The sequence below is a fragment of the Grus americana genome, chromosome 4 (genome assembly GCF_028858705.1).
Source record: "Grus americana isolate bGruAme1 chromosome 4, bGruAme1.mat, whole genome shotgun sequence".
Lineage (NCBI taxonomy): Eukaryota > Metazoa > Chordata > Aves > Gruiformes > Gruidae > Grus > Grus americana.
The window spans coordinates 36,496,298-36,513,672 of record NC_072855.1 but is presented as its reverse complement, the minus strand read 5'-3'; the positions used below and the strand labels follow the sequence as shown (position 1 = coordinate 36,513,672).

The following is a 17,375-nucleotide window of genomic DNA, read 5'->3' as shown; positions in this document are numbered from 1 at the left end:
AAGCTATATCCATCAAGTTTGATAGCAGTATATATACTCACAGCTGAAGCTGGAAGGTGCAGTGCTTTAATGTACTAACGATTTACATTAAGACACCTGGGTTCAAAGTCAGTTTATGACAAGAACAAAATGGGTTTGTTGGTCACAGCCTGCTCTCTAGTGGACAATTGCACATAAACCTAGCCCTGAGAAGAATCCCAAGAATTAGATTTGTTGGCCAAGACATATGGTGAAATTAATATTATCTGAACAACACTATTAAAAACAAAATTAAACTGGATATCTGTGCTTTCTGTGCTATTCTGACACACTATAAGATGAGACATTTCCATCAGCATCTCTTAAATTCAGTATTCTTGTTACCAGGATTTGAAAGGATACAACAGAAGGGGAAATAGTATAATGGAAGGCAGCAAAGGCAATTAGATGCTTCCATGTTAGGGGAAAATGAAGATAAGATGACACACTGCTATAACAGACATTTATAATGTTTATGGCTAGGTAAAATACTTGTCTTTATTTACCCTTTTTCATAACACAAGACACTGAAAAACAAAAAAATTGACACACATAATAATGATAAACTGAAATATTTTCTTGATACATAATTAACCTGTAAACTCATGTCTGAAAGACATCTTAGAGACAAGAGCTAAATAGGACTTACAAAAAAGATTATCCTATTATATGAATAAGAAGAATAGCAAGAGTTATGTTAGATAGTATTAAAATGTATGAGGGATATAAACTCTCATGATTCAAGATATAAACCAAACATAAATCGCCTAGAGCATGGGAAGAAACTACACCCACAGATGTTTTATTTCATTAGTGTATCCCATACAATAGTTATATTCATTTCAGCAGGCAGGCAGTAGAATGCTGGAGTCTTAGATTTGTGTAGTCTGCGGGATTTCCTAGGCTTCCAAGATAAGTTCCTTAGTGACTCATTTGCAGAAATCAGCTGCAAAAAATTGTCTGGAACTCTGACCCCATTTCAGGTTATTGTCCTTTACATTGTTTAACCTTTTATTAGTCAGGAGAACAATACTCATTGATATCCAAGCATTTACAATTACAATCATATGCCAACTACAGAGGCCAAGTAAACATTTTATTGAGTTAAAGTTTCTTCAAAACTTTTTTAAAATATAAAAAAAATTATGTTAGTTATCACTAGTTTATAATTGACCATTACATATTTTTTATATGTATATATAAAATATTAACATATATATACACTAGATTAACACAGTTTTTTACAGTCTTGTGGTTTATCCTAATCTAAACTGACCATTCCATTATTTTTCATCATGTCAACTACCTCACTTATTTGCAGAAATGTTCGAACACTTCTGCATTTTACAAGCCTACATTTCAAGCTCAAGATAAATTTAAAATTCAGTTCTTATCCAAATAAAGTTCATCTTATGGAGTGGCTACTGTTTACCATGTTCAAAATGCTGTATTTCTAGATTTTACATATTGATGATGATGATGATGATGATAATAATAACAACAACAGTCTCTTTTTCAGTCTCTTAATGTCAGAGCAGCCTGACATTGACTCCAAATTTAGAGATTCATCATTTTTTCTAAGAAAATAGTTTTGCCTTCAATTTTGCAAAGAAATGCAACTCCAGATAGACTTTAAAGTGCAATTTATCAAACATTAATTTCCATTGCTCTCTCAATTACTAATTATACTATTAGTTTATCAAAGCTCTTCTTTCTATGGTGCTTTCGTAATTACCACTTCTGATTATTTTATTTCCCATCTTCTGATAGTGGATGGTTTACTTAAAGGTTGAGCCAATAAATGCTAGTGTGAAAATGTGAGCTATCATTTGCAGAAAAACATTTTTTCTAGACTTTGTAGATAAAAAGTGAATTTTAACTACTTTTTAGAAGTGAACTAAGTGAATCTGAAAGCCTCTAAAATCACAAGGCAAATAAAGTCCAATCTTAATTTACTGGAGAGGGGAGCTGACTCAATCTCTGCTTATGTGATGATGACAATATGCTTCGATGAATAAATTCTTACTCCAAAATTATGTATTTATGGAATAGCTTGACAAGTATAATTTCATTGAAGATAAAAAAATAATTAGAAATGTTAAATAGGACCTAAATTTGTCAAGCATTATGCAGAGAAATGAAACAGCTAAGACTCATATAACTTCAAAAGAATTTGAATTATGCATTTAAATTCAGACTTGTGGCATGAACTAAGATAATTACGAGGAAAATAGCAGCTTTTGCAGTCAATAACAGACACTGGATTGAGTTTGTCAATTTTTCTGAGCTGACAAATGAAAGATGATGGCTGCAGAAATGAGCAGATTACATTAAAACTACTATTGTCCATAAGAGCTAATGATTTTATTCTCAAAGCCTGAAGCAGTAAGAAATATTAATAAAGCTATTTATATTTAGCTAGTTGTAGTGTATCAGGTACCCAGTAAAGAAAGGTTTCTTGATGGAGGTAGTCTTCTGTTTCCACTTGGCATCAAACACACCTTTCTAAAAATGTTTTCCTGCTCTATTCTCCTGATAATTCAACAGCAGTAGGACCAAGAAACCCCTGTCAGAGCACTGACTGCTTGCACAGAATTTCTGTTGTACTCATGACCACCTGCTGGCAAGTACTAATGCACAGAACAAAAATAAGTAAGATGGCTATAGCTCAAAATGGATAGTGCTGGAAATGGGATATAGCAAGTGTCCTGGTGAAGGAGAACTCCCACCCATAATAGTGGTGCCTCACTGCTAGAGGACAAATAAATAAAAAACAGTAGTTATGCTATGCATGATATTAATCTTGATTTGTGATCTTACAAAAGAGCTTAAAATCCTTTACTTTCTGCAGAGCAGAGATCTGTGCACACTAAAGGAGGAACATACTGTAACCATGACTATGTATTACACGGATATAAATCACTGAATGACAGCTCAGGATCAGCCAAAGCTGATCAAAGCCTCAGGAATCTTATCTCCCAACTTCTGTGGGAGCCCACAGTGACAAGCTTATCTCTGATCCCAAATTTAGAATATGTCAGAATGGGTTAATCCTACATGTTTATTTTCATATTTGACAATATTTTTTAAATTGAAGTGGTAGGCAGGACCCGAGCTTTCAATTTTCTCACTGGTTTTTATCACTTGGAAAGTGCCGTGGCAGGAAGGAAAGTTCTAACTTCTGGATTTCAGCTGAAATCTTTTCAGCTTTTCCTCAGCTCTTCTTCAAAAGGTTTCTGAACTGGGTTGCAGAGAAACATGAGTAGCAAAGAACCTTAGAAGTCTGAAAAAGTACCTTAGGAAGTGAGAAGAATCCCAGTATTGGGATGTTATTTTTACACCTCATTATTTTTAAAAGTCATTGATTTTGAATGCCATAATTGAAGTCTCTTAGCCATGATACAGATTTCCCAGAGCAGACGGCCAATTCCCCTGTACTAAGAGGTACAGTACACTATACAAGCGGACTATCACCCTAAGCAATGGACCTTCCCACTAGCCTGACCGGTGGCTGAGTTACCTGAGATACGCAAGGTCCCTTGTGTGAGGCTGATGAAAGGAGAGCCCTACACCTTCCTTCTGCACAATCTTGTAATCATTCACTGCAATCGTCACAACTGACTTCTACAAAGAGGCTTCAATATTGAGCCATTCCCTTTGGTTCTGCTGACCCAATGTGCACAAGACTCACGAAACAGCTAGGTCACTGAACAGATAATGTGAAGAGCTGTCCCTCCTGCCTTAGCAGGAAAGCTCAAGGCACATGCTACTATATGTAGCCTTCCTGTGCAGGTGCATTCTACCATTGTCATTCCAGATACGATGTCAGAGAAGTCCAGTCACTCCCCACTGCCATGGTCCCAAAACGTCAGTAAGAGTGCCACAAAAATACAAATAGGGACAGCTGTTTACTGAAACCAATAGTGGTATGAGGGACAGAAGCACAGGGCAGCTGCATGAATTAATTATCCATAAGAGTAGGGGAAAAAGCAAGGGCGGGTAAGAACACAGAAGGTCCTAGAACAGCACATACACATGTCACCCCATATCCCCCCACATTTTTATTTCCTCATTCTTTACAGACCCAGCTCTGAGGAAGGGAACCCTGCCAGGAATCTCCAACAACTTCTAGACTAGATCATGGTGAAGGAACAGCTGGGGCTTACACCCGGGCACTTCTTCCCTACAGTTTTGGTCTAATTCTAAAAAGAAATGAAGTTAAGAAAGAGGAAATTTGTTAAAAGGAAGTGAAGGGCAGCTCAAAGTCTCAACTCTGTGCAGACACCAAGGAACCTATTTAAGGATATTGTAGTAGAAATACATACTTTCTCTGAAGAAAGACTTCAGAGAGGGCAGAAGGAAGCTGGTGTAACTAACCAGCAGGGTAAGTGAGGTTGTTAGAAGCAAAAATACATCTTTGAAAATACTGAAGTCATGTTCAAATGACACAAGAAGAAAGTTACAAACTCTGGCAGGTTAAATGTGAAAACATAGTAAGGCAGACCAAAAAGCGTCTGAAGAATAACAAAGGAATCAAAACTAATAATCCTTTTCTCTACAAAACACATCAGGAGCAGGAAGTTTGCCAGAATCTGTAAGGCCAGTTGGTTTTCAGGGCATAAAAGAGTACTCGGAGAAGACAAGGTCATTGCAGAGAAGCTAAGTGAACTCTTTACATTGGTGTTCGCTGTGGAAGGGACTGGGAAGATTCCAAAATCAGAACCCTTCTTGGCAGGGGACTCATCTGAAGATCAGTCTGAAATTGAAATTACTGTAGAAGAGATTATGGAATAAATAGATGAAGTGAAAATCACCAGGACTGTATAGTATTCACTCCAAATTTCTAAAGGAACTCAAGGACGAAGGAGCTGAAATACTCACAGCAGGGTGTAACCTATTGCTTAAAATTGCTTTGCTTCTGGAAGGCAGCGGATGCGACATCAATTCTTTAAAAAGGTTTCAGAGAAAATCTGGGTAACGGTAGGAACGTAAGGCTGATGTCTACTGGGCAAATCACTAGAAACCATGATAAGGAAACAGAATTAGGGTACACCTGGATAGATCTGATTTGTTTGGGAAGAGTTAGCATTCTGTTGAAAATACTGCTTTACAATTCTGATAAAAGTTTTCCAAAGGAGCTAAAAAGGATATGGATAATAAGGGGGTGATGATGTTGATACAGTCTACTTTGATTTCCAGACAACTTGAGTTCAGGTTAGAATTAGGGTTTGCTAAACTGGTATGTGTACAGGGATGGTGAGACTGAAGGTAGAAGAAAGACCACTGAGGAAGTGCAAGGCAGGACTCAGACAGGGGTTAGAGGGAGAACATTATGGGAGGGCATCCTAAGCGTGTTCAGCCTGGCCTGGCATTAGCCTTGGGGCAAGATTGAGGAAAAGTAGTTGGAAAGAGCGTGGCATTTGTTCCCAGATGGATGAAAAGGCCCAGAAAAGCACAGACCTCTTACTGGTAAAATGAGACACTATTCATTATGTTATTCTTTTCAGTGCATTCAGATATAGCTCAGTAAATACAATTTTGCCAAAATTATTAAAAAGGCCAGAGACTCCACAGTGAACTGACAGTGCAAGGTCTCAGGAGTTGTCTGGGCTTGTCCTGACCTGAGCTGATTTTAATTTGTTTTTTTTCAGTGTATGACAAGTGGGTATTGCCTAGGTGGGTTGAGCTTGGTCTGTGGATACTTTATATGGTAAAAGCCTAACTACCCCATTGTAACAGTGGGTCTTTACATTTAAAGGGGCTGTGGGAGGCTATGGGGCAAATTTCAGACTTTAGCAATGAGAAGAATGTAGACTGTAGTAAGAAAACAGAAGCAGAGCCCAAAACAGAGGGGAAAGAAACTCCAACTGTGAACATCAAACTCTTCCCAGCAAAGGACACAGGAGGCCAATGACTCATAACACCTCCATTTCTGATGTAATCTTTTTAAGGAAGATGGAAGTTGTCAACCTTAGGACCCAGTGGGACATCCAGAATGTGAGCACAGCACCAGAGAAACTGAGTAGAAACAAAGAATTTTATATACAACAATTTTAACTGTATTGTTAACGCATTCTTTCTGTATTAATAGGGTAATTTGTACCATTAGTTGTTAAAACATTAATGGGACTAACAGTACATGCTTACCTCCTCCTTTAAGGCACGATCCCTTTAGCCCATCACAGGATTTGAAGCCTTGGGTTAGGGCTAGTCCTAAGGGCTAGGGTTAAGGTTTGAAAAAACAGAAAGCTTACAGGGGGTGATGAGGCTGATGGTAGAAAAAGGACTCCAAGGAAGTGCAGGGCAGGTGTCCACAGGGTTCCCAGGGAGAACATCATACAAGAGGCCTTAAGCATACTACGAGGCTTCAACCTAAGTCTAGTGTTAGCCTTTGTCAAAGTTCAGAAAAGGTAGTTGAAAAGAGCGTGCTTCTTGAGTCAACATGGAAAAAAATGTCTAGAAAACAGAAAAGACCTATCACAGCTAAATTCCAAGACAGTATCTGCTGTATTACTCTTTTTGGTGCATTTAAACCTGAGCTCTGGCTAGGTTATGATAAGGTTTGTTTCAATGCAATGCTGACAGGGCTGGTGGGACTGAGAGTAAGAACTGGAACTCATGGGAGTGGAGGGCAGGCCTTAAGAGCTTCCTCAGGGACAACATTAGGCTAGGGGATCCCGAACATATCTAAACAATGAGGGCATAAATAGGAAGCTTCTTGCATGGATAAATAGTTGTTTAAAAATAAAAAAGAGAGCATCAGAGTAAATGGTCAGTTTTCATAGTGGAGGAGGTCACAAGTGGAGATTCACAGTGGTCTGCCTGAGATACATTCTTCAGCATATGCATATATTTCTTTGAAATGGGAGCCAATAATGAGGTGACAGTGTGGGCTGCTGATAGCATAAAATTAATGGTTAGAGGGACAAAGGTTTGTTGTGAAGAACTGCTGAAGTTCCAGAGACTGGTAAAGTCCCTAAAATACAATACAAACTATGTCTCATCTTTGAAGGGAGTGAAAGAGAACATGCTAGGAAGGATACCCACTGGTCCAAGATTATGTAGAGGGAGATGTCAAGTCTGTCACTTCACTATTTGGCCCCACAGTTACAACTATATCTAGTGTGGTTCAGGAGCCTTTGGGCTTGCATGGTCCAAGAGATCAATTGTCATGATGGACAATCACCAGGGGCCAGAAAACCTCAAGAAGCAATGGTAGAACAGAGCCAGTGTGGTAAAAGCATTAAGTCATGTGAATGGCTGGAGAACCAGTCCTCTCTGCTAGAGTCTGAGGCTGACTACCAATTTGTGAAGTTGGCTGTAGTGGTCAAGTTTATGGGACCATGCTTTGCATATGGAACACAACTACGTTCTCTCTGCATGAAGAGTCACAAACTCAGGCTTTGGTCTTCTGATTTCATGCAGCCAAAGAAAAGATGCTCACATTTTTCTGTTTCTTTCTTGTCATTATTTAAAATCCATATTAATTAATAAAGCACAAAAAAAAAAAAAGTATGAAGTATGTAAGGGGAAAAAAAGTGTTAACAAAAGTCTATATTGCCCTTAGTGTGCCCACAAAATTTTCACTGAAGTCAAAAGAACAGCGTATGGCAAAAGTCTCAAATCAGCCTTTTTTTTCCACCATGAATCCCTGTTGAATTCATAGGGGTTTCAGTGGCAAGGAATTTTAAAGGAATTCCAGTTCTAAATATATAACAGACTAAAAGGTTGGAACAGTAATTCTTCTTCCATCAAATTTAATGGGTACTTTTTAGATTTAATGTGTTTGTGACATTTTTGCAGACTCATATTTCCTTTGTTGTCTTCACATTGCTACAGAGTCGCACCCCAGGGTACTTTATGAGACTGTAACTGATGTAAAAACTTGATTGGCAGATTTTTGTGTGTAAAGTATATGTTTCATGGCATTTTAAAGTCTTGATGAAATCTACTTTGTTCTCTATTAGGCTGTAGTTCCTTTCTGTTATGTGAAAATGTATTTTTGCATTGGGTACAATACCAAATACATTGCTTTATGTACTGCCAGTAAAATCTTAAATATTGCTTATGGCATTATGACAGATATCTAACAATACAAAAGGAACATTTCTATTTTGGTAAACTGCCCAGATCTTCCATGCAAATAGAATTTTTAAAATTTTGGTGTGAAGATTGCCAAAATGGAAATAATGCAGAACAAACTAACTTAATTTCTTTGAGGAAATGACAATAAAAGTAGACCACAGTAAAGAAGCATGCATTATTCACTTGGATTCCATGGAAGCTTTTAATCCAGTACCAAATACGTTATTAATGAATAGAGTAAGAAGGTAAGGAAGTTGAATACTCAACTGGATAACAAACTGGCTTGCTTACAAAGTCAAGGAATGACCCTAAATGTAAAAGGAAGATGACAAATGCAGTGCCACAGAGCTTACCTTTAGATCCTCATCTTTGTTATACTAATGAACTGGAAAACTGGCACAGCTTCAAGGTGTGCAATGTGATGTCTCAGTAATACAGGTAACAGCTGGTCATGAACAGAAAGGAGGAAAATATAGTTCACACTGATTAGAAAAAGAAGTGGATATGTATATGCCACAGAAGTGAAAAGTTAAAATATATAAAAATAAGCGTAAGGCAGTTAAGTAACAGAGATTATGCCCTAAATTATAAGCTGCACTGAGCATGTCAAAGACCTGGCAGTGTTCAATACAAAGTTTAAAACATCAGGTAATTAGATAAATTATTATATTATGTTCAAACTGTTTGGTAAGAATTTAAAATACAGCATAAATACAATTAGCCATTCGATATCTGGCAGCAGCTGGAAATGACAAAAAATATATGCAGAAGATGGAGAATGCTAAATCCAGTCTCATAGTACACAGGAGTGTGAAAAGAATTGAAAACTAGAGTATTAGTTTGAATCTGTCCCAGGAAGACAAAGATTAACAGTTCTTTCCATCAGTTGACTTGTTTGGCAGTCTTTGTGCAGTGAACTGGTAATTATGCCAGCAGACACATTAGTGACTGACAGAATTGCAAAGTGAATTTTTCTCTTACCTTCCAGTTATTCTCAGAAAATCAGGAGGAGGTATATAAGTAGACAACAGTACTTGCTGGAAGACTGCTGTGATACTTCTGGGAATAAAGAGGGATTTAATGCACAGTATTTCAAAAGTGCACATATTGAGCACTAAGTGATGTTCTTCATTGCGATGCTCTCTAACTAGTGCAGTATATGCTAAATTCATCACTGCTGTGCTCTCCTTGCACTTTGAGTGTCGCAGCTTGAGCTCCCCCTCCCCCCAAAAGTGCACACTCAAGAACAGTGAGTGGAAGCAGTGCTGTTGCTAACAAATCCTCGATTTACATCAGTCACATGGAGGTTTAGTCTCCCACCTGCCTTTTCAGTTTCCAAATGCAACCTTTAGGAGAAACAGTTGCACAAGATTAACAAGCTACACTTCACCACATGTGCGGGTTTTGGCTGGGATAGTTTATTTTCTCCCTAGTAGCTGGTATGGGGCTGTGTTTTGGATTTGTGCTGAAAACAGCGTCCATAATACAGGGATGTTTTCATTACTGCCGAGCAGTGCTTACACAGAGCCAAGGCCTTTGCTGCTGCTCACACCACCCCACCAGTGAGTAGGCTGGGGGTGCACAAGAAGTTGGGAGGGGACACAGCCGGGACAGCTGACCCCAACTGACCAAAGGGATATGGTGTCATGCTCAGCTTGTAAGTTAGGGGAAGAAGAAAGAAGAGGAGGATGTTCAGAGTGATGGCGTTTGTCTTCTCAAGTACCTGTTACGCGTGATGGAGCCCTGCTTTCCTGGGGATGGCCGAACACCTGCCTGCCCATGGGAAATGGTGAATGAATTCCTTGTCTTGCTTTGCTTGCACGTGTGGCTTTTGCTTTACCTACTGAACTGTCTTTATCTCAACCCAAACGTTTTCTCACTCCTACTCTTCCAATTCTCTCCCCCATCCTTCTGCAGGGGAGTGAGCGAGCAGCTACGTGGTGCTTAGTTGCCAGCTGGGGTTAAACCACAACACTGCATCAGACCATAATCATTAGCATCAAGATGGCTTATTCTTTTGACAACAGCAGCTCACAAATAAACATGGAGCTGAAGTTGAATCAAAGAAATAAGTGATGCTACTTGAAGAGCTCAGAGAGGCACTAAGTCTACTCTGACTGAAAATACAAAACCATAAGTGGCCAACTCAGTCCATAATTAGAGACTGTTTGTGGATTCTTACATCTTTGCATCTGGGACTAACGCTTGCAGGCAGTTGTATGTTAAACTGCGCTAGATGACAATCTTGCTTTGCTATTCATACTTGTTACCTAGATTACAGCAAAGCAGTATGAAACTTGCAGCTCTCCAGAAGCTCTAACCTGTTACTCATCTTCTGAGAATCAGCATCAATTCTGAACACATAAAACTCATTCTCCACTCTCTATATAGCTTCTTCATAGATTTGAAGTCTGAAGATCTGAGATCTCAGTATTCTGCAGCCTCGAGCCAAGATAACTGAAAGCTAGAGGATGAAGAATGTGAGGTTATGGCTCAACAGAGTTGCTTCTTTGTGTGCCTCTATCAGGATAACATCTACCTGTATGACAGACAAAATTCTGGAGGGACTGAGGGTAGGGGGAAGAAGAAAATATAGAATCAATTCTTGCAGAAAGAAAAGACTATCACACAGGGTCACCACCTTCTGTTTCATGTGCAAGACCAACTAAACCATAAAACAGACCCCTCCTCAACAAAGCAAAACCAAAAGATGACTAGTTTCCCTAGTATTCTTAGGGCAGAGGTTAAATGAGGATAGTCATCTCACCTCATTATTGGAAGGAATTAAAATAATAAGACAGTAAGTGCAGCATAAGAAAATTAATAGAAGTAGAATAAACAGGTCTTTTTTTCACAGTTAGTTCTAACTTTTACTACCTAGACCAGTAGAGCTGCCTTCCTACTGGTATCAGATGCCTATGGAGAAAATAGGACTGAAAGCAGTGATTGTGGGGGATCCTTTCTCGGAGGTTTTTGTGCTGGTAATCAAGGTACTGAGAAGAAAATAAATCTCCTTGCCCCATCTGAATCCTTCTCACAGCAAGGGGATGAACTAATCTTTGCCATGCTGGCCTATTCTGTGTTGGTCTTTGTAGATCCTCTGCGTTATTAAATCTAAGTCAGTATGGAGAGTGTTCATGCTTTTCTTTTATGATTCTCTTGCCTATGGCTGTTCTTGCTTAATTCTTAACATATCTATCTCAGATATTTTCATCATCTTACTGGGTGATGGTAATATAAAGGTGCTGTCAAACTCTCTGATGAATCTTAGATCTATACTTCATATCTAATATTTTCATAAAGAATTTTTCCTCAAAGACATTCAGATTTCCACCTTTGGTAGATTTCCAGATTTTGTATCCACATATTAAGATGCAAATTATCCCCACCCTCCTTAAAGCAATACCCTAATGCTTCTTTTCATAATATTGTCAGTTTCTAACTTTTGAACGCACATTTTTGCAATACTGAAGACCATTTTTGGTAGAATATGCAAAATAGGGCAATCTGCTGTTAGCAAGACTGGCATCAGTGGTATTATTCCTACTCTTTGAGAGCACAATGATAAATAGAAATAGGCCCAATGCATTCAAGAATAGTTTCTTGGGAACCTGTTCTGGACAATTTTACATTTAATTGTTTCTTTTACAAAGCTTTCAAGACATCCAGAAATTTTTTATAAGTCTTTCTAATAGGTTGGAAGAAATATAATAATGTTTTTAATAGGCATGTAGTGAATGAAGCTATGAAAATGAAATGAGGGTAGAAGCAAAAATGGAAGCAATCTTACAACTGTACTCTAAAAAAGGGACTTACTGCAAGTTCCTCGCTTTATGTTATTATATGGAGAAGAATTAATACATCAAACGTACTTATTGGTAGCTCATAACTAAATGGTCATCAGCTATGGCCTATATGGTGGTCTTGAAGATTGTATTTTATATTCTCTACTTTTATGAACAGTCTGTTTCATCCCTTTAAATCATAATTGACAAAAAAGATGTTTCATCCATGATGTTTGCAATAAAAATAATATGGCTTCAGGCATCAACTAACAACATTACATTCTGAACACAGTGGAATCATTAATCTTGAGAGACAATCAATCAACTGCTAAATCAATTATAAAAATATAGGTGCTTTCAGTTAGCTTTAATTGTTCATTATCACAAGAAACTCAAACACTTGGTATAGCTGCCTAAGTCACCAGATAAGCAAACCTATGATGAAGTTCCAATAGTTTGCATGAAAGTGAAGCTAAAATATTTGAGTAAATCTTATCTAGGAACAAATTAATAAAGCATGGGTTGCCATACCCATCATAGCTACATCCAACCTCTATTAGCCTCCTCCATTTCTTAATTCCACTGAATTTTGAAGCACTGAAATGTAGTGGTAGGTCCTATTCATAGCATTACCATAGTAATGGTTTTCCATAGAGCTGCCTCACTTTGTTCTTGTGGTCCACCTCCCTCCCCTAGGAAAGAAAAAAACACCACCCACCAAAACCAAAAAACAAGCCAGAAATGGAAAGGAAGAAAAAATTAGCTGATGTGGATGGGGCATTACCAAGTCCCTGTGAAGTCTATAGGCCGCACCTCAGCCTGCTGTACAAGAAATTCTAGTTGCAAGCAATACCGAATGAATTTTTCCAAGCATTACTGCAAATCACAATATTCCCTTTAGATTATCACTGACAGAATTTTAAAATATTTACATTATTTATCAGCTCCTGCATCTCCTCATCTAAATGTAAGCTGTAATCAATAAATCATCAATACCTCACTACTACTTTATTCTGTGGGATCTAAATTATGCAGCTTTCCATTGTTTTTATATATGTGTGTGTGTGTGTATGTAATGCCCAGCATTTCCAAATCCATCAGAAATAAACTTATTTTTAATCAATAAAGGTGCACTTACCATTTGGGAGCTCTGACTACTTCTATATACCGAATAATGAATTTAAATAGCATAGGATAAAATGGCAGAAGTTGTTTATGCATTCCAACCCTGCTCAGCCTTACAACTTTGACGATGAACAGAACTAGGTCCAATGCTTAGCCAATGATTTTACTTTATTGTGAATTGTGTACTTGTAGCTCTCTTCATGTGTCCTGAGAATCAAGAGGGCTCAAGATCTCATTCTATTTTAATGTAGAGAGAGAATAGAATAGAATAGAATAGAATAGAATAGAATAGAATAGAATAGAATAGAATAGAATAGAATAGAAGTTAAATATCTCTCAATTTCTGCAGTGGTTTTAAAATGATAGAATTGTGGGATGTATTACTACCACAAGTATCTTCCCTTTCCTGATTGTGTAAGCTTTGAAGTGATTAATAAGGAATGGTAAAACTTAATAAAAACAGAGTCTTTGTTTTTCAGTAAAATGCTTCCTTCAACAAAGGTGAGATGGTTAATGAAGCAACAGTAAATGCTGAAAATATAGCTTGGCATACTTTCTATAGCGGAAGTCATGCGAGGCTTGTATAGGCGTTATGCGGCCTTCTTGAGTACAGCTATACTTTACCCACAGACTTGAATGGAAGTTCAGTTTACTTAGGAATCTAATTAACTTTATTTGACACCACAGGGAAAAAAAACATTAAAACTTCTTACTATTACCCCCAAACTTATTTTAAAGGTGTCTTTTGATAAGAAAAACTAACCCATTAATCTGAATGACAATTATTACTGTTCTCAAAACTAAACCACTTAAAGAGTCTGGGAGTTCTTATGGAAAAGTTTAAAACTATTGTACTTCAAATTAAATTTGAAGGTATTGCATATTGAGTTGCCTTTTTTTTCCTCCCATTGTTTTTAATTACTAGTGCATTTGCATGAAAATAGGATCTTTATTTCTTGAAAGCTCATCTGCTCCTGCTGCTTATTCTTCATTGAAGATGTTACATACAAAGGGTTAGATCTTCAGGTGAGGTAGAAGCTAGAGCAGATGTGCTTAGAAGAAAGCTTTTATGCAAATATTATTTTTAATAAAACAGAAAAAAAATATTGAAAATACATGCTCTGAAAGCAAAATTCCAATCTTTCTTCCAGGAGATAGAGATTTCCCTCCAAACAAAAGTAATTCTGAACTTTAAAACTGAATATAGAACATGAAAATACAATATGAAACCCTAAAGATTCACTACACCACTGTTTATTCAAAAAAGCCTCCTAATTTGATACTCATGCTCTGACTGTACAATAAGGAAATACAAGGCCCAGGCAGTCAGGTTCATTTAAGCCCTCAAAATAAGACTTTTCCTATACAAAATTTTCTGATTTTTGATGGTCTTTTCTGAAACAAATGGCTGATTTCTACTTGAAGAGAGGCATTTGTATCATAAAAATCAACCAGTGAAATACTTATGCCTTAGTGTGAACAAACCATGAGCAGCCAATACTGAATGAACACGAACTACCTGTTGGCTCCTCCATGTGCAGAGCCAGTTGAATCACAATGGTGCAACACTTTGAGGGAGTTTGCACCACCATGTGTCTGTGCTTTCAAAGAGAACTGAAGGTATTTAACACCGTATTTAATATACGACCCCTGCTTCTATTTCTTGATAATATAGCTTCATTCCAGCTACCAACAAAATTCAGTACATGAAAATAGTAATGAGAGCCTGGGCTGTATTAGAAATACAAAAAAAGCCATCAAAGACTCACACACACGAAAATAAAACTGTTCTGCTTTAAAAGAGCTATTGTGCTCTACCAAATATTATTGAAGATTAACTGGTGTTCAGATAGCTCTGCCCAGTTAGGTAATAAATGTGGCGGTTATGTTTGACGGTCATTGCAACTGCCTGCTGCCTGTCTGGGAAGCATCCCGAAGTTCATCATACTCTGGGCACCAGGCTGGTGATGGCAGTAAATGAGCTGTTATTTATCAAGTGTTCCAAAACACAAAAATTTGGCTGTGCAAATAATGTTTTGGAATGACAAAATGGCACTAATGATTTCCATGGTCAGATCACCAGTCCGTGTAGGGTAAACTAGAGGCAGTGCTGCCTTTCTGCTGAAAGGGGGCACCACTTCATTTGGGAAGGGAAGGGAAGGGAAGGGAAGGGAAGGGAAGGGAAGGGAAGGGAAGGGAAAAGAGGGTTGGGTTTATAACATGAGTCCTACTAAGAAAAATACAGCTCTGTCAAAGCTCCAGAAGTGGTATTTGACCTCATTTCTTCTGGTACAGAAAATGCCACAGAGGCAGAGGTGAGCCCAGAGAGTATTTTACCTGCAGCCAGGAAAAATTGACAGTGCACTCAGATACTCAGATTCAAATCTGCAATACAAATGAATTGCTACTAATAAAAACAAAGCACAGAGTCCCTTTTACATTGTTTTATCCTGTTTAAAAGACAAACATTTGCACACTGCAAGCCTCAAATGGATAAAAGCTACCATGAGAACCTATAAGCCATCTGCTAGCTTCCTAATGAAGCCAGTAACTATTATTGTTTACAGTTGAACACCGGGGGTCATGTGTATTTGCTGTAATGAAAGAATCAATGCATCACTGCAGATGCTAAAAGAGAACTTTTTTTTCCAGACGGCTAATTATAAATACAATAAAATAGCAAATTAAAAAAAAATCTGTTCATCTCCATAGAGAAACAGTGCTTGGCACACCAAACACAAAATGCAGCACTGTTCTGTTTTCTAGTAGTCTCTGCTTGACAGACTCAGCTTACAGAAACAATCACAAAAAGTTACTCTTCCATACTTAACAAATAGCTGATCACCAAGGAATGCTTAGCCCCTAATTCTCTAATCTTTACAAACCTCCTACATTATTTAATTGTATTGTTTATCTGAATGTAATGATGAAGTGTGCATTAGCAGATATCTCTCTGTTGCTGTTTCACGCTGTTTCTCTTGATTTAAGAAGACACCATGGCATATGAAAACTTGAGCTATTAAAAGTGTTCTGAATTTTCTTGGATTTTTTAAATGTCAGTTAAAGAGAAACTGATACATGGCAGCGATACAATCGATTTCTGGCTTACTATTTCATCACTTAATATACTTACAAAAATACACAAAAACTTACACAGTAATATTAATTCCCAACATTTAGCAAAACCAAATAATGATAATAATTGGGTCTTTGTAGCTGACGGAATTCTTAAATTTACTGAAAACAAACCATTCATTTTGAAATCTTGTTAATGGCCTTTATTTGCTGTAAAAAAAAGTGTCTTAATTTCAGGAAATTTCCTAAAGCCTGTAAATCAAGAGAGCTTACTTGCTTTGCTGAGTCGCAACACTGCAAATGACTCCTTGTTGTCCTCTGATACTGCCAGGGCCATGGCGCAGCCTTCTTGCAGCTCGTACTCTCCTCATTCCACCTGCAGCATACACAGAGGTCCATACCTATCATATAGCTAAAATGCAGCATAACATTGTAGCTACATGGGTTGCAGTAGACAGGAAAGCTGTATTATTGTAGGCAACAAATCAGTAAAACCATAGGAAAGAAAGGGAACAAACAATATTCCTCTTTTACAATAATAAATACTTATAGCAAGTTGTACTCAAGGCAGAAATAAAGCAAGCCATCAGCAGGAGAATACTGCTTTTTTTAATTTTGTCTTCGTATTGTGGTGATGGCCAGGGAGAGTTAACACCAGGTAAACCAGAGTGAGCAGAGTCCTGTAGCGAGGTCAGAGAGCAGAGGAGCATCCCTGGGAGAGACCTACTAAGTAACCCTGCTGCTGAGCCTCCTGCACGTCACCTGTTCCCTGCTCCTGGTCCCACACGCCTGCTTTGTTGGATGTGACTGCCTGTACGTGGTGCAGGGGCGGGAAGCAACCCCTTGCTGCGGCCCCCTCCTTATCCGATGGCCACGCGCCCGTGGACAGCATGTAGGGGCAAACCTGTCGTGTGAACTGCCGCACGTCTTCCTGAGGTACGCAGCTACCATGAGCGAGTGGCCTCAGACGACGGGGAAAGAGAAGACAGAGGGACCTGCTTAGCATCCAAAGCTTTGCTTTGCTTTGGCAGACCTGGCTGGACACCTCCAGAGAAAATCAGTGAAAGAGCTGAGTGACTGGAGTACAAAAGAGGATGAGGAGAATAATACAGTTTCAGTTCCTACTCTGACCAGGTTTCCATCTTTCTGGAAGTGAATAACTTAATTTATATGTCTTAATTCTCTGTTTCATAAAATGCCTGAGATAATATTTTCTTCCCTAAACCATAGGCAAACGCGTATGAATATACTTGCTTCCCCAAATTACAGGGGAGTTGCAAGAATTAA

At 38.1% G+C, this 17,375-nt stretch overlaps 1 protein-coding gene across 2 annotated transcripts in view; it reads right to left on the bottom strand.

The window, feature by feature from the left end:
- DCTD (dCMP deaminase) overlaps nucleotides 1–17,375 on the bottom strand; it is a 59,508-nt gene that overhangs the window by 27,884 nt on the left and 14,249 nt on the right. For both annotated transcript variants that reach the window (XM_054823623.1, XM_054823624.1), the window contains one exon: nucleotides 16,362–16,464. In XM_054823623.1, the coding sequence (XP_054679598.1) occupies nucleotides 16,362–16,464 (103 nt within the window). The remainder of the gene's footprint in view (nucleotides 1–16,361; nucleotides 16,465–17,375) is intronic.